The sequence below is a fragment of the Bos indicus genome, chromosome 9, assembly GCF_029378745.1.
Source record: "Bos indicus isolate NIAB-ARS_2022 breed Sahiwal x Tharparkar chromosome 9, NIAB-ARS_B.indTharparkar_mat_pri_1.0, whole genome shotgun sequence".
Taxonomy (NCBI): domain Eukaryota; kingdom Metazoa; phylum Chordata; class Mammalia; order Artiodactyla; family Bovidae; genus Bos; species Bos indicus.
The window spans coordinates 81,366,046-81,392,547 of NC_091768.1; the positions used below are offsets into that span (position 1 = coordinate 81,366,046).

The 26,502-nt window shown below is 41.2% G+C and overlaps 1 protein-coding gene across 7 annotated transcripts in view; it reads left to right on the plus strand.

Annotated features, from left to right (window-relative positions):
- PHACTR2 (phosphatase and actin regulator 2) overlaps window positions 1-26,502 on the plus strand; it is a 297,859-nt gene that overhangs the window by 218,438 nt on the left and 52,919 nt on the right. For 4 of the 7 annotated variants that reach the window (XM_070796294.1, XM_070796296.1, XM_070796295.1 and 1 more), the window contains exons 3-5: window positions 13,492-13,572; window positions 18,378-18,536; window positions 23,976-24,215. The exons of 1 other annotated variant lie outside the window; for it this stretch is intronic. In XM_070796294.1, coding sequence (XP_070652395.1) covers window positions 13,492-13,572; window positions 18,378-18,536; window positions 23,976-24,215 — 480 coding nt within the window. The remainder of the gene's footprint in view (window positions 1-13,491; window positions 13,573-18,377; window positions 18,537-23,975; window positions 24,216-26,502) is intronic. 2 more of the 7 variants (XM_070796297.1, XM_070796298.1) reach the window with 2 other exon arrangements.

Genomic DNA, 26,502 nt, shown 5'->3' on the forward strand with positions numbered 1-26,502 from the left:
ATCAATAAGCCTATGCATGCATGAATAAGCCTGTCAGGTAAAAATATGAGTATTGTCAAAGGCATATAGATATATAGAAAGAGAAGATGGAAAGCAGAGGAGGAAAATATCTAATACTTATGGGGTCCCTGCTGCTGCTGCTAAGTCACTTCAGTCGTGTCCGACTCTGTGTGACCCCATAGACGGCAACCCACCAGGCTCCCCCGTCCCTGGGATTCTCCAGGCATGAACACTGGAGTGGGTTGCCATTTCCTTCAGACACTTTATAAGACATTTTAATTATTCTAATGTCTGCGCCCAAATCAAGCTGCACAACCTCTATTTTCATCTGGAGAAACTAAGGCATGAGGAAGTTGAGGAGTTTGCCTCTGATCACCTGCAAGTTGCAAGGTCTAAATTTGAGCTTGAGATGTATTTTTTAAAGGGCTAGAATATAGACTTTCATTTTCTATTTTCTAGCTTTCTTAAGCTAGCTTTATCACCACCATAATCAGAAATTTAGAAACAGAGTGGAAAGAATACTAAAAGGGAGCGTTATATCAAAGTGGAAAGTATGCATTGCTATCAGACTTTGAACATTATAGTTCCAGTTACAATGCAAAGGTTGTTGCTGTTGTTTAGTTGCTAAGTCGTGTCTGTCCGACTCTTTGCACCCCATGGATCGCAGCACACCTGGCACCTCTCTCTCCCACTGTCTCCCAGAGTTTGCTCAGATTCACGTCCATTGAGTCAACGATGCTATCTAACCATTTCATTCTCTACTGGCACCTTCTCCTTTTGCTTTCAGTCTTTCTCAGCATTAGGGTCTATTCCAGTGAGTCAGCTCTTTTGCATCAGGTGGCCAAAGTATTGGAGCTTCAGGTTCAGCAACAGTTCTTCCAATGACTATTCAGGGTTGATTTCCTTTAGGATTGACTGATTTGATCTCCTTGCAGTCCAAGGGACTCTCAAGAGTTTCTCCAGCACCACAATTCAAAAGCATCAGTTCTTTGGTGCTCAGCCTCCTTTATGGTCCAACCCTCATATCCATACATGACCGCTGGAAAAACTATAGCTTTGACCATGTGGACCTTTGTTGTCAAAGTGATGTCTCTACTTTTTAAAACACCGTCTAGGTTTATCATAGGTTTCCTTCCAAGGAGCAAGCATCTTTGAATTCCATGTCTGTTGACACTGCAGTGATTTTGGAGCCCAAGAAAAGAAAATCTGCCCCTGTTTCCACTTTTTCTCCTTCTGTTTGCTGTGAAGTTAAGGGACTGGATGCCATGATCTAGTTTTTTGAATGCTGAGTTTCAAGCTAGCTTTTTCACTTTCCTCTTTCGCTCTTGGTGGTCTCTCTGAAGTGTCAGGCAGGCATCTTGGTTTAGTCTAGGCATGGACCAGTTTTTCCAGAAAAATACTGTTCTGTATAGATATTGTTCATTCTGTGGTGTAGGCAAGGTAGTTGGTAGAAGAGGGGAATGTTTAAAATGCTCAGGAGCACTAACTTCTTAGTCATTTTAAGGAAGCTGATCTGATTAGATGTGTTGTTGAGTTGCTCAGTCGTATCTGACTCTTTTCGATCCCATGGACTATAGCCCACCAGGCTTCTCTGTCCAAGGGATTCTCCAAGCAAGAATACCTGAGTGGGTTGCCATTTACTCCTCCAGGGGATCTTCCCAACTCAGGAATCGAACCTGTGTCTTCTGCATTGGCAGGCGGGTTCTTTACTACTGAGCCACCAGGGGAGCCTGATTAGATGTGTACATGAAAGTCATGAATGTGGACTTGGGGGTCAAGCCTGCTGAATCTTCCCACGGACTGGGTACTCACACCTCTCAGTTTTAATTGCTAATGTTTTAAGATATACTGGTCATAGGCTAACTAAATAGGTGCTAAATTCCTGAAATTGATATAGTGTTGTATCTCAGCTACATTTCAAATTTTTCCCAATTTAAAAAAAGCAGGCTGTTAAATATTTTTTTAAAAATTGGCCTAATTTTCAGATGCTTTTAATCCTGGACAATGAAATTTGATATTTAAATGGGCTGCTGCTAAGTCACTTCAGTTGTGTCCGACTCTGTGCGACCCCATAGATGGCAACCCACCAGGCTCCCCTGTCCCTGGGATTCTCCAGGCAAGAACACTGGAGTGGGTTGCCATTTCCTTCTCCAATGCATGAAAGTGAAAAGTGAAAGTGAAGCCACTCAGTCGTGTCCGACTCTTAGCAACCCCATGGACTGCAGCCCACCAGGCTCCTCCATCCATGGGATTCTCCAGGCAAGAGTACTGCAGTGGGGTGCCATTGCCTTCTCCATTTAAATGGGCGAGAATATCTTAATTTTGAATGCACATGTGTGCTCGGTTGTGTCCAACTCTTTGCAACCCCACGGACTATAGCCCGCCAGGCTCCTCTGTCCAGGGAATTTTCTAGGGAATAATACTGGAGTGGGTTGCCATTTCTTACTTCAGGGTATCTCTCTGACCCAGAGATTGAATCCATATCTCTGGTGTCTCCTGCATTGGCGGGCAGATTGTTTACTGCTGCATCTTCTTTACCGCTGCGCCACCTGGCAAGCCCCCTAATTTCCTATAGTTTAGTATTACTAAGGTCTCTTTCATATCCGCTCTTGGCTTGTCATTTGACTACCCGATCAGTGTTAAAATGAGACATTGTCCCATTTCAATCTGTGTCAAATCCCTGAAATGGGTAAAACTGTCTTAAAGCAGATTATGGGGAAGTGTGTCAGAATCAGAAGTTCAGACTCTAGGTGTCTCTTCTTTCACGGGTATTGTTTACAGTCTTTTAGCTTAAAATATCTCTTTACCATTCGGAGCTGAGATTCATTTTTCAGTCACTTCTCTAGCCTGTTGTTGGGAGGTTAGAATTTAATTACTCTAAGGATGATCATCATTATCCTTCTATCACACATCTGTGCTTTTGCTGGTCTCACACTGTTTGGAGTTGACTCTCTTTGAATGTGAAGAAACAAGAAATGGAAACACAGAGACTTTCCATCAAACGGGGTGAACCCCCAGGGCACCTGTCTAGTGCAATCTTGCCTCTCCTGACTTTACGAGAGTCAGCCTGGAAGCGGGAATGACAAGCGGAGTTTCACGTAGCTCACAAATCCTGGCCTCTGATTACTCTCCTGAGATCACTTGTACTTCCTGGCCCATCTGGGATCGAGGACTTGCTCATTGTTCTAGTCCTGAACCTTTATCCCTTGGGAATAAACCCCATGAGTCCCTTTGGATGGATTTACCGTGGCTGTTCCCAGCTCAACCCCTTTGGAAACAGCAAGGATTTCAGCTGCTACGCTGTTTGCACAAGGCAAAAGCCATCACCTCTTCCATCTCAGCTCCGTCACCTGAAATTTTAGAAGCATTAATAACTGTTCAATGAAAAAGAATGACGCTGAACAGTTTTTAAACATCCTATCTTTTGTGTAGAAAAGGGAAAAATTAAAATGAATGTTTGAATTTGCCTAAGAAAGTCTGGGAGGATACAAGGACACTAATAAAAGTGGTTATTTGCTTGTGGAGTAAAGGTGAGGTTCAGTTTGAATAGGTGGGGTCAAGGTGAGAGCCAGTAGGGAATAGAAAGAAAGTGAGTTTTTTTTTTCTACTTGATCCTTTTATAATCTGAACTATGAGAGTGTACTACTATTCAAAAATTGCCCATTGAAAATTAACTTTAAAAAGGTTTCCTTCTGAGACGATCTCTGTTACCACATATGCAGAATTTATAAGATAAAGCAAATGAATGTATATTAAAAAATAGAAGCAAACTTACAGATATAGGGAACAAACTAGTGGATACTAGTGGGGAGAATGAAGAGGTATGGGATTAAAAGACACAAACTATGTATAAAATTAGATAGGCAACAAGATATATTGTACAGCATAGGGAAATGCAGTCATTGTTTTTAGTAACTTTAAGTGGAGTATTATCTATGGAAATATTGAATATCTATCTGTGTTGTACACCTGAAACTAATATAGCATTATAAATTAACTATACTTCAACTTTAGAATATATATTTAGATATGTTTATATGTGCATAAACAATGAAAGAATATACAAATGACCAATAAGAGCAAGACTTCCAAATGTGTACTATATTTTTAAATTTCTGAATATGAATATTACCTGTACAAAATATTACCTAGTATTTTTATAAAATTTAATTTAATTTAATGCCTTGAAACAAAGCTATGATAACTGTTCATTTAATTGTTCGGGGAAAAAAAAAGGTTTTCTTCTGTCTCATGTCTTAAAGGAAAATTAAAAAGCATTGTAGCTCTTGAGAAATTTGAAATCTTTGTAATTATCAATTCAGGATGGAGAATGCAGGTGGTAGGCTTTTGTTCAGACACATTAGGGTTCAACCAGATTATAAATCTGTGACTGGAAAACATGTTTGGCTTAAGTCTCAGTGTCCTTATCTATTTGAGAGAAATAAGAATAATAATTGATTAGCCTGTCTTTCAGGAATACTGGGAGGACTGATGAGAAAATAAATACAAAAATGCTATCTAAGCACCAAATAAACAGATGCTAGCTGTCATGTTTTTGGAGGAAGTTGTGACATTGATTTCCCAAGAGGAAGAAGGGACCATAGACACCTTCCTCTTTCTTAAGGCCTTGAGGGGGAAAAAGAGGGTCTGTATAGTTCTTCTTTCATATTCCTGCCTTGAAAACTAGAGACTTCTTGGGTTCTGCTGGAAGAAAATTTAGCGTTAAAAAGCATCTGTTTAACACCTTGATTAGTCAAAGCTTTTCACTGCTGATGAATGGTAACAGGCTTTAGCAAATAGGGAATTTATTGGTTCTCTTAACCAAGAAGCCCCGGGGCAAACAACCTTCAGGCATGGAGTTGGATCCAGGTCCTTAGAAACCAAGATTAGGAATCTGTCTCCTCCTTTTGAGTCTGTATTCCTCTGTATTGGCTTTCTTTCTTCCTTCTTCTTTTTTTTAAGTTAGGCTCTCCTTTTTTGGAGGCAAAGTGACTGACTACTAGCAGCCCTGAAGCCTGTTCAGCTAGTTTTACAGATCCAGAAGAAAAAAAACATCTTTCTTTCCTGTTGTTCCACCAAAGTTCTTGGGCCTGAATCTCACTGGTGCGGTTCGGACACAGCCCCTCTCTGCACCAGTCACCAATACCTGTAAGATACTGGGCTCTGACTGGATAAGCCTGGGAGTCTTGGACCCCAGAGATGGGATTGCTTCACGCAGGTAACATGGACTCAGAGGGGGGAAGGTGGTTCCTCAAAGGCTACATATCATGAGGGCTATTTCTAAGATGAGTAGAAAAGGTAGAAAAAAGCTGTAGATATACCTCCTCTGCCTCCTTGTAAAAACAAACCAAAACAGAAGTGCACAGTATCTTCTCTGTGCATTGTATCGTTTTTGGCTTAGTGGAGATGAAATGATATGCAGAACTTCCCTCTTAGGGCTTGGACTTAGAGTCACGTGAATATGCAACTTTGTACACACAGTACACAATCAAAAATGTAGTAAGTTCTATAACTTAATAATAGTAGCTAACAGTAGCTAATAACAATAATAGTAATAGCTAACATGTATTCGGTGCTTTTTAGATTCTAGGTATTAATCTAACATTTCCACTTCTTAACTCATTTAACCTCCAGAAGAACCAGAAAGTAGCAGCTGTTATCCCATTTTATAGATGAGAAGACTGAGGCACAGATAAGTTATTTAAAACTTCTCTACTTAGATAATACACTTACAGTTACCAAGAGGGAAAGGAGAGGGGAGACAGAGAAATTAGGAATTTAGGATTAACATATACACATGAAAAGCTGAAACTCCAGTACTTTGGCCACCTCACGCGAAGAGTTGACTCATTGGAAAAGACTCTGATGCTGGGAGGGATTGGGGGCAGGAGGAGAAGGGGACGACAGAGGATGAGATGGCTGGATGGCATCACTGACTCGATGGACCTGAGTCTGGGTGAACTCCGGCAGTTGGTGATGGACAGGGAGGCCTGGAGTGCTGCGATTCATGGGGTCGCAAAGAGTCGGAGACAACTGAGCGACTGAACTGAACTGATATATATATGAAACAGGTAAACAAGGACCTACTGTATAGCACAGAGAACTATATTCAATATCTTTTAATAATCTATATGAAAAAACCTTTAAAAGAATATATATATATATCACTTTGCTGTACACCTGAAACGAACACAACATTGTAAATCAACTATACTTGAATGGGAAAAAAAAAATGCTCTAGGTGCTGGGAGTTATACATTTTACCAACCAGAATAGTGAGATCGCCGTGTAGGGGGCGCTGTTTGAAGAGGATTTAAAATTCAAGCAAGATTTCAGTGGAGAGGGAGAGGGAAATAGCCTGATTATAGGAGAAGGAAACAAATGAAGGAACGGAGTAGAGGTTAGTGCAGGAAGTGTTTAGGAAATGACAAGAAGCAACGGTTGACTTTAACTTTGGGCTTGTGCAAAAGTGAGATGGAAAAAAAAAAATTTAGGGGGAAGAATGGCGCTTTGGGGCTGGTTATAAAGCTTGGCTGCTGCTCCAAGGAGCTGGACTTGTTCTGGAGTCCGTAGGATTTGTGAGTAGGGGAGTGGCCTGGATAAACAAGAAAACAGCCAGACCCCTGAGTGTTTCGAGATGGAGATGTTGGCTTTATTTCTCTGCCTGACATTCTTGAGATGTTTTGGAAGGTTTTTGCAAACGTCCCGTTGGGTGGCATTTCGGGGGCTGTAGTTCTTTAAATGATTTAGCTAAGCCTTAGTGAAGGGTCTTTTAAAAAGGAGACCATTTCTTGACATTCTGCTTTCTGTACCGACTATTGGGGAGAGGTAAAGCAAAGCCAGGCGCTTATAGAACACTTTCCACCCAAGACAAGCGGGTCTCTGTGTCTGTCTGTGTTTCACAGTAAGGCCATTCAGTACTCAGGACCAAGAAGATAACATGGTCCGCTTATTTAATGGTCTCCTATTTGCTCTTCTATTTTGTTCCTACATTAAACGGTGTTAGAATCGAGAATTAGGACTCTCTTTCCTTGCCAAAAGAAAACACAAGTGGCTTGTTGACTGCAAGATTTATTCTCACAGATACTTCCAGAGTAATATAAAATCTTGGCCAGGCGTCCACAGAAAGGAGCCGGAGGCATATGCCCCAGCCTCCTTCCCTGAATGCGGGCTTGGTGCCCAGAAGGACACCATAAATCACTTATAATTTATGATGAGCCCCATCGTGTGCTACACCCTGCTAGTTGGCTGGTGTCTGTCCTTTACACACTGTGACCTCCCTTCTTCAGAACATAGAGACTTTTTCAGATGAGCCATAGGACGGAGAGTGGAGGATTTTCCTTTCGGCTGGTCCAGCCAAGCAGTCCAAGGGGGAGAAGACTGAAGACTCTTGTTCTTAGAGTTTAGCCACAGGTCTCGCCTGCACTTTCTCTAGACTGGAGGTGGGGAAAGGGCAGAAAGTAAGATCTTATTAGCCTATTTTCTTTTTTAACTCACTTTTTTAATCCTTTTTTTTTTTCCTCTAACAAATACACTTTTTTTTTCCCCGAGTGTCAACAACCTGCAACAGCCAGGTGGTGCTGGTGGTAAAGAACCCGCCTGCCAGTGCAAGAGACATAAGAGACTCGGGTTCAGTCCCTGGGTGGGGAAGATCTCCTGGAGGAGGAGATGGCAACCCACTCCAATATTCTTGCCTGGAGAATCCCCTGGACAGAGGAGCCTGGTGGGCTACGGTCCATAGGGTCACAAAGAGTCAGACACGACTGAAGGAACTTAGCACGCATGCATGCAGCAACCCGCAGAGCACTGATGGGAATACAGCAGTCAGTGGAGGCTACACTTATACAGAGGAGTAGGTCCTACTTGCTACTTTGTGTAAGTGTGAGTCCTGCTCTTAAGCAGAGTAGTAGGTCCCAAAATGTGCCAGGACACATTCTGTGGGTTAAGGATAAAGATCAGAAAAGAAACCAACTGTCCTCCATCAGGTGTGCGGGGAAAGACTTCAGATAAGGGGACCTTTGAGCAAAGACTTGAAGGAATTGATGAGATGAGCCATGTGGGGTTTGAAAAATCTCATCCGGTAAGGCCAGAGGCCACCAGGCAGGGATTGGCCTCAGGTGAGAAGCAGCAGGGGCTAGAGCAGAGAGAGCCAGGGGAGGGAGTGGTTAGGAGAGGATCAGGTTGGGGGGAAGGCCATCCTGCGTTGGGCGGCATCATAGAGACCATGCCAAGGAGCTGAGATATTATGCAGTATGAGATGGACAGATGTCTATTGGAAGTGTTTGGAAGATCAGTCCTTTTCAAATACTTGAAAACCCAGAGTTTTTCAAATACTTGAAGACCCAGAGTTTAAATGTGAAGTCAGGAAAATGGGACACAGTGCTTCCTTCACTTAGAACATGAACTGTTATACTCAGGATTGAACCATCAGAACTTTAAGTCACCCAAGGTGGGGAGTTAAACAGAAATAATGGTTTTGCACAAAGAATTACTGGCCAAGATGTGGAGAAAAGGGAACCCTCTGACACTGTTGATGAAAATGTAAATTGGAGCAGCCACTGTGCAAAAGAGTAGGGAGGTTCCTCAAAAAACTAAAGTCGAACTACCATATAATCAGCAGTTCCATCCCTGGGAATGTATCTAAAGAAAATGAAAACACTAATTTGAAAAAAATACATGCACCCCAGTGTTCACAGTAGCATGACTCACAACAGCCAAAATATGGACACACCTAGATGTCCATTAGTGGAAGAAAGGAGAGGAAGATGTGGGATATATTTACAATGGAATATTACTTGGCCATAAAAAGAATAAAATCCTGCCATTTGCAGCAGTATAAATGGACCCAGAGGTTATTTTACTTAGTGAAAAACATCAGAGAAAGACCAATACTATATTATCACTTATATGTGGAATCTAAAAACTGAAATGAGTGAATGTAACAACACAGAAATAGAGAGCCGACTAGTGGTTACCAGTGGGGAGAGGGAAGGGCGGAGGGCCAAGATGAGGTAGAGGATTAAGAGAGAGAAACGATCACGTATAAAAGTACCAAGCAGTAAGAATATGTTGTACAGCATGGGGAAATATAGCAATGTTTTTGTAATAACTTTAAATGAAGTATAATCTATAAAAATATTGAATCACTGTGTTGTGCAGCTGAAACTAATAGTATAAATCAGCTATATAAGAAAAGGGAAAAAGAAATCATAGTTTTCCTTGGCCTTGGTGTAAAAATCACATGTGTTTTTTTAATTAGGATAAAAGTGAGTAACTGTGAGCCATTTACTCAACTGGCAACAATACTTTTCGTGGAAAAGCCCAGCTATTCCATCCAGTGATCTGTGTCCTACAAGATTCTGGGTATGCTGCTGCTGTGAGTGAGATCCCCCCAGTATTAGTGCTGTTGTTGCACAGACGAGTGTGAGCTTCAGAGCTGAAGAGCAACTGGTGGATACCTAGGATCAGATTCTAGGAGGCTTCCACGACACGCTTAGCTCCCAGTGGACCCAGTGTCTCCTGTGCCGTTTTCCATTCACAGATGACTTGCTCAAGTCTGGAGCAATGGGGAGCGTGGCCTTGATTAACGGCTACAACTACAGGGACTGAGTGCAGTGTTGACTTCTTTGTTCAGTTGCTAAGTCACGTCCGACTCTGCAACCCCATGAACTGCAGCACACCAGGCTTCCCTGTCCTTCATTATCTCCTGAAGTTTGCTCAAGCTCATGTCTACTGGAAAAACCATAGCTTTGACTCTACAGACCTTCATCAGCAGAGTGATGGCTCTGCTTTTTAATATGCTGTGTAGGTTTGTTCTAGCCTTTCTCCCGAGGAGCAGGCGTCTTTTAATTTCATGGCTGCAGTCACCATCTGCAGTGATTTTGGAGCCAAAGAAAATAAAATCTGCCACTGTTTCCATTTTTTTCCCCATCTATTTGCCATGAAGTGATGGGACCGGATGCCATGATCTTAGTTTTTTGAATGTTAAGTGTGAATTCCTTCTTACAAGGAATAAAGTGAGAGTGATGGAGAACTGGAGGGGACTCTGCTGTAACGGGACCCTCTTGCCTTCAAATATCTTTAGACAGGTGAGCACATCTCAGGAATGTTCCTGAAAGGACTCTTGCTTGGTGTGGCATGTTGGACTAGAATGACCTCGCAGATTCATTCCAATGCAAAACACTTCTGGGCCCATGAAAAACTGTCTTGTGAATGTGTTCTGCAAACAGACAGACACTCTGTAAACATGAGGCACATATTTTAAAAGATGAAGAGTGAGATACTTGTTCTGGGAGCACGGTGGTTGGAACTTGGTGCCCTGACAGCATACCTTCCATGCTTAGTCGCCTGCAGTTTGTTCTCCTTGGCCCAGGACACAGTTATCTGCATCTGTGTTAAAAATGCCCTCAGCCAAAGACCAAACAAATATCCAAAGGCATTTTCCTATCAGGGCCCCTTTATGCGAGGTAGCACGAAAGAACTACGCTGTCAAGTTTGATTCTTGGCGACAAGCCAAGCTGCCACTTGTAGCTCCAGTATTTACACAGAAGAAAGAGGGGGGATTTTTAGCTGAGATTAAATTAGAATGAAAGCAACAGAAAACGTAACTCTCAAACTAAAGGATCCTCTGGGATCCATAATAGAAAGGCAGAAGCAACAAGGGGAAAAAAAATAAAAAATAAAAAAACAAGGGGATACCTTCTTGGCCCTCTGTTGATTTTCTTTTTTTTTAAGTTCAAGTTTGAAAGCTTTTAAAGGTACCCGAAGCAGAGATTGGACTTCCCAGGTGACTCTAGTGGCGAAAAACCCACCTGCCAGTGCAGGAGACCCAAGAGACTTGGATTCAATCCTTGGGTCGGGAAGATACCCTGGAGGAGGACATCGCAGCCCACTCCAGTACTCTTGCCTGGAGAATCCCCATGGACAGAGAAGCCTGGCAGACTACAGTCCATGGGGTTGCAAAGAGCCGGCCATGGCTGAGGCACGCATGCACAGAGATTACAGAATGGCCTTGATTAATAATCCAGGATCACCCAATATTTGAGCTGGATGGGCTGTCTTAGTGGCCACTGAATTGCATCCCTCAGTTTACAGATAATGGATCAGAGCCTTGGAACCTGAAGAGTTCCCAGCATCACACAACTGGCTGTGGAAGTTCTGGGACTAGAATCCAGGACTTCTGACAACTATTTTGGGTTTTAGGGCACTTTATCGAAGCAGCACACACAGTGAGAAGCTCTGCTTCCTGAGAACGAGGGGCAGACAGCCACGGTGACTGTGTTCTGTATCAGCAGTGCCCTCACTTTCCCAGGATGTGGCCTCAGCCCATGTCCAGGGGCACCTGCAGCCTCGGCGAGCTTAGTGCACACAGCTGGGCGAGAGGGAGGGCATGATCCGGGCCCACCCCCCAAAAGTGGGGGGCTGAGACCCCGGCTGCAAGAGGTCTCAGACGCCTTGGAGCCCCAGTCAAGCGTGAATGGGTTGTACCGTCCTCAGGAGACTGCAGTGGTGAGGGTCTGTCTTGCTGAACCTGCTCTGTCTGGGCAGGGCCCCAGCGTCATTGTTGGGGGGTGGCATTTGGCTTCCTGTGCTGAAGGGGGTTCTCTCCTCTTTGACAAAAGCTTGAACCCACTGAAGCTACATTTAAGTAACAGCACTCTTTTTTACAAACAAGAGCTCCCACTACGGAACAGCTCCTGCTGGCCCCCACACCCAGTGAACTTCGTTCTGTTGAAACTGCCAACTCACTTGTTTCTGGAAGGGATGTTGGAGGGTGGGTGAGTGAGCTAAAGGAAGGAGGGGGAGTTCTTTGTGTGTCTTCATGTGAACAAATGAGATGTTTATTATCATTCTTTTGACTTTTCATTCATTCACTCATTCATTTCCTCATTTGTTTGCACTGTGATTCTGCCCCAGCCCAGAAAAGTTCGACAAAACTTAGAACAAAGAGTACATATGCTATAAATAAAATGTAAATGAAGTCAGGTCCCTAAGAAGGAGGAAACAGAATTCATCCATGAATTGCCATATGAAATCAGTGGTATAAATCAAGCTTTACTCTGACTTTTCTGGCAACCAGGATACACAATTCCTAGTTATCAGAAAGGAGAAAAATATTCCGGTTTCTTCAAAAGATGCTCATTGTAGCTCTTCTGGGGTTCATGTCATTGCTTAATACAAAGCTGCTGATTCAAGGCACCCCCGCCCCCTCCCTACTCCCTCCCCAGTGTCCTAGCTTCAGGCCACCTGGAGCACCCCCAAAAGGTATGTTATTAGTGTCATTACGAGCTCTGTTTGTATGTGCTAAGGATGGCATAGGATGCTGCAGTTCATGGGGTCACAAAGAGTTGGACACGACTGAGCAACTGAACTGAACTGATGGCGTAGGGTAATGGAGTTCTGGTTGGGTCTTGAAATTATGTTGTCCAGGGTGACTTTAGGAGTTACAGATTACGAGGCCAGGAGTAGAAATTTTAGGGAGAGTCAGAATCTAGTCCCGCTGTGGCTACCCACTCTCCACCAATGAACCTTTCCTTCTCCTCGAAAGAGCCCTGGCTTGACCCCTTTTCTGGCCCTTTTTTGAGTGTCAACGTGCTTTCTTGAACAGGGCATCTGGAGGAAATAGAGTATGGTGGAATGCACTGTGAGGAATGTTGATTCAGAGAATTCGTAGATGGTGCGACCCTGTGTTAACTTGACACACCTTCTTGGCCCCTGAAAGTGGGGACTGCAGCTGGTGGTTACATGACATGTAAGGTTTAGGAACTAACACTATAGACATAGGGTGACTACTACTGAAGTCTCATCCTGAGCTCCTAAGCTCCATTCTGAAGTTACACCAGGAATTTAGATTTCTTCCTGAAGAAAAATCACTGTTGAGTTTCCTGTGCCATTACATTCTGTGAAAGTATGAATTGACTCCATCCTCCCAAAACTTGGTATTTGTCAGGGAATACTCCAGAATACTCTAGAACTTGTGAGTATGGCAGGGAAAAGAATTACATAAATGTCGGACTTCTGTAATAGACGGTGTGAGAAAGAAAACACTAGGAAAGTAGTCCTTCTGTCTGGGATTCAGATGAGTTACCTGAATGTCTACTGAAAGTTTGTTTTCATGTAAGAATGCATAGCCTCTGTATTCATTGTCCATTCATAAAAGCCTGTGTTTTAGAATGCATTAAGAAAGGAATATTTCAAAGTGAGAAGTAGCTTTGGTGCCCCATAGTTGATTTGAGATAATGTGTCTGAATTCTAGGCCAAATACCATCATTTGGAAGACAAGGCACAGCAACTGGGCTTCAGATCATGAACTTGGGTCATTTGCCCATCCTGATTATGTTGATTCCATTCACGTGGTTTGTGGGGCAGCTAGAAAAACTGAGGTCTGAGTCCTCAAGTGAACAGAATGAATGTACTCAATTCTATTTGGAATGTTTTTCATAATTATTTTAAACAATGAAGATTCTTACTTGTGCTTATTCTTTTTAAAAGTATTAGAAAGGAAGATTTCTACAAGACAAAGTAGAGAGGAGCTGATAAGAAGGGGAGTTCTTAAGGAATTGCCTGATCAAGGTGAGGAAATTAATCATACATTTAAAGTAATTTGATCCTTCATTCTTTGATCTTTCTTTCTTTCATTTTCTTTTGAAATTTAAGATGATCATGGTCTTCGGGAGATAAAGTTATGACAATCTGAGAATCTTGCTTTAATTCAGACAGCCTTTGTGGGCTGCCGGGTATCTAAGGTGTTCTAAAGAAGAAATTCAATGACCTTTTTGGTGAGTCCTTCACCATATGTCATCCTAAACCTAAAGCCTAACAGAGCTTCTCTGTGGCAGGAGATACAGACAAGATACAAATGTTTACCTGATTCATGCTCTGTTCTTGAACTTCAGTCTGTCTCTTCAAGAAAACTCAATTGTTTGAGTACATGCAAAGTTTTAGCTCTAAGTTTTAACTCATGCCTTTTGCTTTCTTAAGTCTACCAGTAAAAGAAAAAAGACATGATAAACGGACCTCTTGTCCTTTATACTCTATAATACACTCATGTACATTCAACAAGGCATGAGTGGGCAGATTACGTTAGTCTGCTTTATGCATCTCTCAAGTAATTTTCCCAGCTTTGCTCTCTTTTCATTTCTTCAAATCTGTCTCACCTTGTCACTAACAATTATTATTTCCAAGTATTTTATCCCCTACATCTAATCTTCTTCCCTTTATCCATCTATCCTCCCAAGGGGGTAATCTTGCTCAAAAAGACAAGGATTAGATAGAAACTGAGATAGACCCTCAAAAGAAGATACCAAGATTGGTTATTTCTCCAAATAAATAATAGTGAATAATCTTCATTGCTCCCCCTACTATAAAACTCATGAAATTTTTGTTGCAACATGTTGGTTTACCTCATGCCTTCCTCACCTCATCCCCTGAATGCTTACTGAGGTAAAAATATTATTATTGTGCTTTTGTGGGCACAAATAAAGTGCTATTAATTTAGAATCAAAACAATAGTACTCCTCTTTTCCTAAAATATGTTCCTTGCAAAGAGCTTAATGTCTTTTGGTATTCACTATTCATAAATCCAAATGACATGATATTCAACATCTGAATATTCTAGAAGAAGCTAAGAGATGCTTTACTATTTTATTCCTGCTTTAAAGAAAACAGGGAAGTCCTGAATAAATAATGGTATTTTTCTTGAGCCCTCAAAATTTTAGGCATTTTACTTATTATACCTCTCTCACTCTATTTTGGACTCGGACAGTAAAGAATCTGCCTGTAATATGGGAGACCTGGGTTTGATTCCTGGGTTTGGAAGATTCCCTGGAGAAGGGAACAGCTACCCACTGCAGTATTGTGGCCTGGAGAATTCCTTGGACTATACCATGGGGTTGCAAAGAGTCAGACACAACTGAGTGACTTTCACTTTCACTCCATTTTGTGAATGAACTTTTAAGTATCCCCTAATTTTCTGTTAGCCTTGAAGCTATTCATTTTCTGCCTAGGGCTTTTAGAAATAAAAAATGTACATCCTTAACATTTTTGTGCTTGAAGGTGGACTTGCAGTATCAAAGTCTGCCTCCTCTCTTATCTTCCTGGAAAAGGCAGAGAAATTACATGTCCCACTGAAAACTCAGTGTTGGGCTATCACCATTATGGGACGGGCCACTGCACTGGTTTGGTAACCTTTATTTGGACACCTTTTAAAGGAAGAAAAAGAAGTGGAAAAATTTATGACCAGAACTGTTAATGAATATTAAACATAGAGACTAAAGGTCTCTTTTTTTATCCATTTAAAATTATAGCTAGAAAAGCATTTACTTTTTCTAAAAACAAGTGGCTTAGGGAAATGCTTAGCATTGCTTGGTTTTTATTTTGCCTAATCTGTTAAGCTATTTGCAAGATAGATTGCAATTTCATTTACTTATTTTCCAGAAGTCTGACTCTGTTGAGTCTTTTTATTTAATGTTTGCAGACTGAACATTATAAGTTTCAAAACATAAAATAACAAACATGCTTAGGTTTTTAACCTAAGCATGGTGTAATAGGTTTAATGTTTGGGAAGTCATCAATTACTGAATTTTACTTTCTACTTTTTGCATGGCCCTTATATAGAACTACATAAATTACCTAATACTTAGAAGTTCCCGGTGAGGCTTATTGTAAATAGACTCCTTCCCCCCGTTTCAGCCAAGGGCTGTAGAAAATAGTTTTTTGTCATTTTTCCAAAAGCAATTATCTTGAGAATTTCAGTCTGTTTTCAGCCCTAGCCAGAGACTGGAAACTGCTGTGCTTGGTGACAACCTGCTCTCTTCTGCCAGTCAAGGCTCATTCTTTCCTTGATGTTCTTGACCTTGCCTTAGCTCTTGACAGTGCTTGTCAGTTATGCCCTTTATTTGGTCATCCAAATAGACTTTTAAAATACCGCCAACTACCCTGGGTTTGACCTCGTCCCATTCCACCCCATACCCTTACTCCCAGCTATTATTATTCCTCTTAGATGACCTTTTTTATAGCAAAATCTAACTTGAATGTAAAAATTCAGTGATTGGCCTTCTCTCCTGAGAAGTCCACGGTCTAATCCAAGTTTAGTCATCTTCTGGTTCTTACCTTTCTTTTCCCTTAGCTTTAACCTGAAGGCATGCAGATGTTTTTGTCTGCATGCCAGCCTCCTTTCCTTTTCTCCTGGGATGCCTTTTTTAATGAGTCACTTATCTTCCGTTCATGATTTTCTTCTTGTCTCTGTTCCTCTGTTAACTCTATGCCCAAAGAACCTGTTTACCTGAAAGAGGGAAACCCCTCAAACACTCTCTTGCTTCTTATTTAACCACTTATTTCTGTATGCTTTATCTCTTGGTTTACTTTAAGCTTAGGACTCTTTGAGTTTTCTCCTTTCTTTGCATACAAATGCTCCTGTAAGACATCTTACTGTAACTGGCAGCCTGGCTCAGGACTTATTTTAATTCTAAGACAACACAAAAAACTAGAAAACCTTTTCAGTACACACACAAGTTAATTAATAATAACTTTAGTTCTCCTCTGTTTTTCTTCTTGAATTCCATATTTATTACAAACATGGCTCATTTTTCTATTATTCCTTATACTTTAGCTTTATTTCATATAAATATCTCAGAGTAAGTATCTTTATACATTACGGACCATTTCTCTTTATCATGTGCTAATCCAGTTTCTTCTTATGCCACAATTATTTAATTTTCTCTCTAGCATTTTTGTTCTGAATTTTAAAAATTAGTTATTTAATCTACTAAAGAATTTTAATGTAATAATGGTTAAAATAGAATTAAATTGTCATTAACATGATTTCAGCATGTTTTTATTACTAGCAAAAGTCATAGAAAACAAAAATAAATTTGTATTTGAGTTACCTAAAAACTGAGGATTTTTTTATATAAAGAGATGGTTTTCTATTCTGTCTGAAATTTTCCATTCTTAGATTATTTATTTTTTTGAATCCAATACCTGAACATTATATTGTGTCTCCCCTCCCTCCCTCTTTTTTTAATAGTAAATTTCTTGGGATCCAGTAATAAGAACCAAGGATCTTTTCTATTTGGTTTGTCATATAGTCTTTTAAAAATTATTACCTTAATTTTATTGACATAGTTACGATTTACTTGCAAAAACATTGCCAGTTATTATCTATTTTAGTTTTATACAAGTATCAGATTATAGGTGCTTAGAAGTTACATGACTGAGGGACAATTATTTGTTCATTTTAAATATGATTGCATTATATGTATTTTACTTGTTAAAAAAATCATATTTGTTTTTGTCAAAAAAGCCAGTGGAGTTTATGTTGAGCCAAAGCAATTCAATCATATTTAAAGAAAAATTAGGAGATGGTCATTCTGTTCAGAATAATTGCCAAAGTAAAATTAATCAAACTTGCCTAAAATTAGCTCTATTATACATTTCTTCAAGTTTGCTAAGTAAAAATATTATCATTAATAATTTTCCTGATATGAACTAGTGTTAAATTTTCAAGCATCACTGAATTAAGAGTTTCTGCAAAATCTCTCTTACTTTAGAAACTCCTAGAAATTTATAAACATTCATGGGTGTTAAATTAATTATGGTTTAGATAACATTAAATTTTAATTTTAATTTCAGTTGTGATTTTTAAAAACTGCCCTCTAATTGCTTTTTTCTTAACAGTTTTTCTTAATGTTTTCAAATTATTATTGACCCAACTTAAAGACTTTTTGGCCAGCAATATACAACAATTCCCTGAGTACATTTTAATATTTCCATAAATAAGAAAATGAAAATAGAGTTAGCTTTACTGACATCTTTCCCTGAGTAGAGTAGAGGGTGTATTACCGTGTAAAGTTAGCATGTCATGGATATAATATTCTGGAGACAGTGGTGCTTGGAAATGTCCATGTCTCCCACTAATTGTTTGTATGTGTAATTGCTTTTCATGTTTTTTGTGTATTTGCATTCACCTTGTGTTTTTGGTGCTTGTTAAAAATGTTTATTCCATTTTTCAGATTCCTCCTTTTATCATTCAGTTTCTGAATGACAAAGAGACTCCCAAGTGTGACTTCAACCAAAACTAAGTCCAAGAAGAGAGGGACTCTCCTGTCCAGGGATATTGTATAATTAGGTTACTCATTCCTGCCTTGAGATGGCATCTGGGTACCCCCTCCATAGCTGCTTTCCCCCAACACTAAGAACTTCCTAGCTCTTTCATTTGAATGAATTATTCAGTAAAACATGGTGAAAATAGTCCAGAATGTATTTGGTTCCCAGGTCTGAAACATAAATCTGAACCCTACAGTCCTAGTACCTGAAAAACTGGGTTTTAAGAAAGCCATCAAAGTTAGACATCTAGGTGTTTCTCTCCCCATTTTTAGATGGAGATGTAACAGTTAACTTTGAAAATTCAAACGGGCACATGATACCCATCGGAGAGGAATCTACCCGAGAGGAAAATGTAGTAAGATCTGAAGAAGGTAATGGCTCTGTAGCTGAAAAAACAACACCTCTGGAGGAAAAGGCAGAAGATAAGAAAGGTAAAATCAAGAGAAACCCCCCAATTCTTTTACAGCTCAAAGTTGAGAAGCAGGTCTTGGGCTCCACATAGTGACCCTGAGACCAGTAGAGAGGAGTTCTGCAAATACAAGGAGAGAAATGATAACTAGCAAAGAGAAATGGGATGCTTTCCTCAGGTAGATACATCTATTTTATAAGCACATCATTTACTATTTTATTAAAGAGGGCTAATTAATGGTAAGAATCAGAAGTGGTGGCTTCTTCTATCATTAGAGATGTCTGGGAATGTTATCCTTTCATCAGGAGTTTTATCTCAGTGTCTTCTTTAAAAAAAAAAAAAAAAGCCAGCAGTCCAAACACCTTTCTCTGCGGGTTACTTGACAATTATAGCAGCTCAGCTTGGAGGAATAGCAAAACAAGATGGCCCACTCAGCCCAGCAGCGCCTCTTCCGAAGTGGGAGCTTGGCTGGTGGCATCCACACACCCAACACTGGAGTTCTGATCCAGGCTCAGGCATTTCTGGGAGACCAGGAATGGCTCCCAGTAATGCCAGGGATCTGGGTTGCTGGAGTGGCTATAGCCTCTGCCCCATGATTTGTCTGTGCAGTTGGAAATTTTAAAATATGCCAGAAACAATTATGCCATTCCCCGAAGCTTTCTTTTGAGACCTTGGTTTCATGTGTGAAATACTGTGGTAAATTACAGAACTGCAAGATACATGTCTGTCAGGGATACCCAGAACATTCACAGGTTCCTGGGCACTGATAGACTGCATTATCCATACCACACCTATCACAGTTGCAGGAACCCCCAAGCCTCTTATGCAGCCTGAACTGAAATGCCCATAAAATAAGCCTTCGTTGGAACAGTTTAGATGATTTCCTGCTACATATAAATGAATCGTCAGGAAGCAGGCTAGTTTTCCATAATGTCTCCTTCTGAGTTGGATGGCAAAAATTTGTCAGACCTAATCTGAACTTTCTAGGCATTTTGAAGACTCTTAGAAACTGCTGGAAGGAAACTTCTCTTCCTCTGTTCTTGACCCAGATCCTCCAAAGACAAAGGGAATGAAAGAACATTTGACAGATGTTATAATTTAAGATCATCTCCTTGGGAAGTCCATAGCATCTTATTATTTGCATGTAAATTAGCCTTTAAAATTTTTAGAAGCCTCTATTAATTATTTTGCTTTATTCAGTATTAAGTATGGTGCTCATGGAGCTTTACTTTAGTCTTTCTGTTGAACAACTCTGGTTATGCTTAAGAATACTGATTCTAAGAAATTACTAATGTTTTTAGTGATACGATTCCTGGAAAATAAAATGAAAACAGACCTGAATAGATTTTAAGAGTATTTAGGTGAAAGCATTGATGCAGTGATTTCTTTTTTTTTTACTTTTCTCTTTTTTTTTTTTTCAGTCCAACTGTCCTGTCTCACCACCCTGTTAAATTTCAAATCCATGTGGTTTTTCCCTGGTCCAGCCTTTTCACATTCAAGGATCACATCCTTCATCATGTAACACAGCCATCTCTAGTGCCTTCCTTGTCCATGTGGAGGATCAGTCAGTGGACTGGACAGGCTTCAAAGGACGTGTTTGCTTTATCAGCATAATAAAAAGTTGCTGACAGTTTTATGTTAATTAAACCCTCAGGCCTGGACATTCCAAAAAGATGGCAGACTTCATAGGTTCATGGATATTTGAGAGATGTTTTTGTTTTCTTATTTTTTATTTTGGACTAGTACATTCTGTTCTTTTTGGTCAAATAAGGTCCGAGATAGCATCATGCTTTGGCTGGTCTGTACCTGAGGAGATGAAAATGCTGGTCTTGCTACCACAGCCCTAGTAAGACAGAGGAGCCTCCCTTTCACTGTGTGGGCAGTGTCCCCACCAAAGCCATGCGAGTGAGGGGAAGCCACTTGCTGACACTAAAAAGAATGTCAGTCCTAACCAACATCACAGAGTATCATGTTAAATAGAAAATACCTTTTAAACAAACCATTCATTGCTCTGGAAAGACAGCATTTAATTCTAAAAAAAAAAAAAATAGCTTAAGAGTCACTCTTACCTCTGTTCCTCTTCTGATCTCACTTCTTATGTGAGCTTACTGCTGTTCAAATCCGCCTTCCCATGTTCTCAGTTCATCCTTTATTTGGGGGTTCAGTGTTCCCCTTCCCTTTGCATGAAGTCAGCTTACCCGTTTCACCTGTTACTTGGTTATATTTGCAAAACTAATGCCAACCTGGATGCTTGTGTGTCTTTTTAAGACAGCATATTGGCATTTTAATATTTGAAACATCTGCATCAAAGAGAACAAACAAATGGCAAATGACCTTCACCCTACTCTGTGGGTAGGTTCCACCTAGGACTCATGGTATTTCTGGGGCTCCCAAGAGGCTCCCAAGGGTCCTATTCTGGAGCTGGAGCAGTGGGGCCTTTTCTGCCTATCGCTGGAGACTTTTCCCGTAAGCCTTCTGGGCCTGTTAGTCTCTCATTATTCCTTCTCAATAAAGTTATAAGAGGCAGAAAAACTGATCTGCAATCTGTTAAATATAGCGTGGTATTAAATATGAGAAATCTCAAAAAGTATCAGATATTATTTCTATTGAGTCATTGTAGAGGGCTTTCCATGAAGTAACAGGTCACTTGTGTGCATTTGTTCCCCACGTGAGCATGAAGATATTGGCCACAGGGCCAGGGAAAGAGCACAGTGAACATGAGAGACATCCTTGCCTTCAAGCAGATCGTGGCCTACATGGAGACCAGCATGCACACAGGCCACTGCAGTGCAAGATGCAAAGTGCTCTGGGAGACCTGAGGACAGCAAGCCAGGGAGCTTGCAAGGGGTACCAAATTGGATCTTAGAGGAAGATATTTCCAAACTGAGACCTGGAGGAGACCAGAAGGAAGCAGTCAGGTGAAGTAGGGAGTTGGGGGCAGAAGGGCATTCTAGGCAAGATGAAGGCTGCCTGCAGTTCTCAGTGTTGTTAAACTTGACTCTCCATGTGGTGGAAGGAGGCAAACCTGAAGTGTAGTGGTCAGCCACTCGCCTCCAGACTGTTGTTGTGACATGTAGTATCCTCATCAAGCCAGACCGCATAGGCAGCCCTTTCCCAACGTCCTCTTGAAAACATGGTACTCCTCTCCGCCATCTGTCTTTTCTTCAGATCATATGGTAATAGTAAAAAATACCTCTTGACTTATGTTCATTGTCTCCCAGATCCAAGAGTTTGCTCCCTACAAACTCTTGTGTGTGTTAATATCTATCAGCTGACTCAAGTCACATTCACTGAATAGACATAATGTTTTGAGCATCATGCTTGATGGGATATAACATTTCAGACAAAAGGAGGTCATAATTTAGTCAGAAAAGCATACTGTTTGCATGCATGCACATGCATACACACACACACGTACCCATTAGGAATCGCCACAGAATAAACATGAACATCGGCCATATGGCAAACACACAGAGATAATTGATAGAACTTACAGAGGAAGGAGGATGGACTGTGCTTCTCCAAGAGTGGCCAGAAATTTTGTGTAGTGAGTACATTCTCAATCCAGGAGGGATTGTCATTCCCAACTGTCACAGAGGGAACCGTCTCCTTCTCAAACCCAGTAGCTGGATAACTTTAGAATTTGAAAACCTTTAGGCAGATCTAAAATAGATCCCCCAGTCATATGGCATAAAAGCAGAGAATAAGAAATGTGAAGGTTGTAGCAAGAGAGAATTAAGGTAACAAATGAGCAGATCAATGGTTTTGGCTCTCAGTCTGGACGGTGCTCTTATAGGGCTGGATTATCATGCAGGAGGCTAAAGGTACAAAGGTGTATTGAAAGAACAGTCCTCTACCCTGAATCAAAAGACTAGCAAGTCAGTGTGTACTTGTAAGTTTTACATTAAAATACGATGTTTTCAGTGACTGTCAACTCATCTCTTTCTCAGCCCTGACTAACACTTGGTGATGCACTGGTTTTCGGTTCAGACCAGGTGGGTTAGGAGAGCCATTCCTGTATTAAAGACTCTCAGCAGTTTAGTTGAGGAGTCAAGATGTGTCAACAGAAAGGCAGACATACAAAGGAGCCTCTGATGAATGTTGACTGAGGAGCTCAGACTATGTGTACAATTAAGTTCATATTTCAGGAGGGCTCCATGTGGGCCGTTGTGGTGGGTGGGTTTCATGACTGAGGAAAGGTAAAAGAAAAATTTTGTCCATTACTTACTGCACTTTAAATCACTTTTATGGTAGTTATACATGCATTGATGGGGATGTAGAAAAGAGGGGAGGAGTCCCCACTTCACATGCACTAGGGTGAGCAATGAAACGAAAGAGATAATAAAATAAGATGCATTTCAATATTAAAATCCTTTCTTGGTCATTTAACAATAGAACAACATCTTCAGTAACGGCTTGTCTTAACACTGTCTTATGTTTTCTGTTGTGCTCCACTTTTAAACAAATGCTGCTTAGCTCTTTGGACCCAAATTGTATTCTAATTTTAATTAGTCACAATGAGAAAAGATAAGGATATGAAAATATGAATGAACATTCAGCATCTCCACTTTTTAAAATGACAGATACTCCTCTAGTTATGCAAAATCTTACACGAGGCTTCTATTTGTAGGTGTGATTTTTTTTAAATGAATATTAACCTTTATCTTTTCAAACTTGTTACTTGTGTTTACATGAAAAAACAAGTTTGGTGTGGGGTTTTTTTTTTTTTTTTTTGGATTCTGCACCCTCCACTACCTACAGTTGTGACACTGTTTGAAAAGGTCAGAGGAAGTTAGAGTAAAATAGGAAGCTGCCCTAGTACACTGGGAGAGCTTGAGAAAAATTTAATAGTAGAAAATAGTTTATTCTTCAGTGCATTGTGTTTCCTGTACCAGATTCTAGAGAGTCTCCCTTTGCTTAGAAAATAATTGATTTTTTTTTACCACAGTGAGACAGACACGGGGCACACATCCCTTTCAAGTTGATGGGGAGTGTTTCCTGAGAAAGTCCCTCAGTGGAGGGTAACCTTGAGTCCAGCCATAGCTGTGCAGTCAGCCCTCACCCCATGGCGGTGTGTGTAATGCACTGATCTGCCACTCCTTGGGCCCTTTGGTTTCTTTAAAAATTTAGCACTCATACCCACATCATCGTCGAGCAACCCCTCATCCAGGTGTCAGCCCCTGATGGTGGACATTTACACTCACCCTAAACCTCATCACAGTCAGTTGTGTAACTCTGTTTTATCGCAGAAGTGATTAAGGGACCTGGAGAACACACCCCAGGTTGGTTTTCAGCCTTTGATCTCCTTTACCCCAGCCTTCAGTCTCTCTGGTGCAGAAGCCCCGCTGGTTCCCAGGGGCTAAGCAGCCACGTGCTTGTATCACTGTCGCCCTGTGCCTTGCTCCTATCTTTATGGTGTGTGTCTGTATCAGTCTGCTTCTGTTCACTTTCTCATTTGTAGAGAACACTGAAAACCACTCTGAAACACCGGCAACTCCTGCTCCACCTCCTCCAGCTCTTCCTAAGCCTAAACCCAAACCTAAGCCCAAAAAAACACCTGTGCCTCCAAAAGGGGCCGCTGCTGGGGCCAGCCCCAAGGGTGACGAAGTGCCTCCTATTAAAAAAAACACCAAGGCTCCTGGTAAGCAGGTCCCCGTCCCACCACCCAAGCCGGCAAGCCGAAATGCAACCCGAGAGGCCGGTGAGTATGCCCTCTGTGGGGCTGAGTCTAGGGTGCTTGGCTTTGGGGTGGGTTCACTGCTTCTTCTAGGAACAACAGTCTTTTTGGTGTCTGGCATCTTTGGATGTAACACCAGCGGATTCAGTTGTAACACAGAGAACGCCCTGGAGATTCCTTTGTTGCTGTCTCTACCAAGTGGATCTGTTCACCTTATTAGGTTTAGGGTGAATAGATGTCTTTCTTCCTGAGTCTCCACTATCTGCACAAAACCCAGTAGAAGGATACAGGGAGTTGTCTGCCTGAGGAGTAGCGATATGATCTGACATTAGTGGCTTCTCAGGGTGGCACTCGTAGTAAAGGACCTGCCTGCCAATGCCGGAGACACAAGAGAGGCGGGTTTGATCCCTGGGTCCGAAAGATCCCCTGGAGGAGGGCATGGCAACCCACTCCAATATAAAGGGGCCTTGGCATGCACGATCTGACATTATGGAAATTTCGACTGGCCTGCCTATTTCAGTTTATGGGTGGCTCTTTGGCTTGGGTTTTTTCTTTCAAAACATCTCAAGTTTGCACATTAAAACATGACACATCTTTGACATATTTTCTGGATCTTAATATCTTAAATCTTATCGTCATCTTTCTAATGAGAAAGGGCTCACATCGCTTAGTTGCTCCACCCCTCCCCCACTCTCTACTGAAGTCACAACTGCTCAGCAGAGTTGGGCGTTACATGCTCAGTGTCCGCTTCCTGACCCCATAAACTTCAACATGTTATGAGGGGTGCGGTTGTAAGCTGCCACTGCAGATCACCAGGGGATATTTGGGTGATTCCGTCACTTCATGTCGTGTGTGTCCAGCTTTCCCTTCCATGTCAGATGTGCTTAATGCAAAGTGGAGTCGCCATTCTAGTGAAGTGGAATGAAGAAGCCTCCCCTGTCATCCAGCTTTTAAAAGGATATTAATCCAAATACATATGCTGAGCGGCTTTTTCCCATCACATGCATAAAAATTCTCCATGTTAGAAGGTCTGCTGTGCCTAGCAAACCTTATTCTCCTTAAAATCAGCAGCCACTTTCTCAAAGTCAACTACCATGATATGCCTTGGTGTTGATCTTTCCCCATGGTAATTTATACCCATAATGCTCAGGTTCAGAGAGTGGCTTAGGTGACAGTGTAACAGAACTCATTGTAAGTAGGTTCCTCTCTGCCAGTGTTCCTGTCGTCCACCTTTGACCTTGCTTGTCTGGGTCTCTTCTAATAAGCTCTGAAATGAACGTCTCAGAATGCTGTGCCTGCAGGGCCTACAGGCCATTTTCTCAGGGACCAGCTGCCGTCACACATCAGCGTCCGCTCCTGTTGGTATCTGTGTGTGTCACCCAGACTGCCTAGCACGCCCCAGGACAAATGCTTCAAGTGAGGCTGTTGCTGGTTTATTTCCTGAAGAGAAGCCCCAAACTCTCACCCCATTCCTGGGCGTGAAGACCCACCTCCCCATGCCCCACACAGCAGCAGCTCACAATAGACTTGGCTTGTCCTCTCTTACTTCAGGAGAAATTTTGAGTTATTTCCAGGTATTTTATTTGAAGACTAATTTATTAACTCAGGATGTTCCTAAGAGCAAAGTACAGTCGTGTTATTAAAAGAGGCCCAACTAGCCCTTAGTGTGAACAAGAAGGTTGCTGTTCTCAGGGTTATCACAGAGAAACAGGATTGCCTTGAAGTCTACCAAGCCCAGCGTGTGAAGATCCTTTTATCGAATGTTGGTCATACTCCTTCTGAATCCTACTCATATTCCATTTGTAACCATCTGGAACTTTCTACTTGGTAACTTTGCTTTATTTGAATAATGTTGACATTTCGGAAAAGTTATTTCAAATGTAACTCCCGATTTTTAGTCAGACGTTTTATGCTGTTTCAAAAAATCTGTTGGTTCAGATTCTTCCTGTGTTACTAAGTTAGTTAGTCCTCCAGATCACCAGATACAGGTTAGCACATTCACCTGCTTTGCTAGTAAAGTAACATCTCATATGTTTTTCTTTCTCGTTGTTATACACCGTGTTAACAACAGAAATATTTAACTGAGAAGAGGTAGCATTTCATTTTTAATCGTAGCCATAATTCAATGTAACTTGAGCAACACTTGAGCAAAATCCTCATTTTAGGAGATGGTCAAAAGAGAAATATATTAACATGGCATGAATTTGCACACTAGGCTTAAAAATTGTCTTTTTTCTTAAGCAAGGCTGAAGTTAACTGTGCTGTTAGAAAAGAAAGAACTTTTTAAAAGAAAAAATAATTAGAACTGATG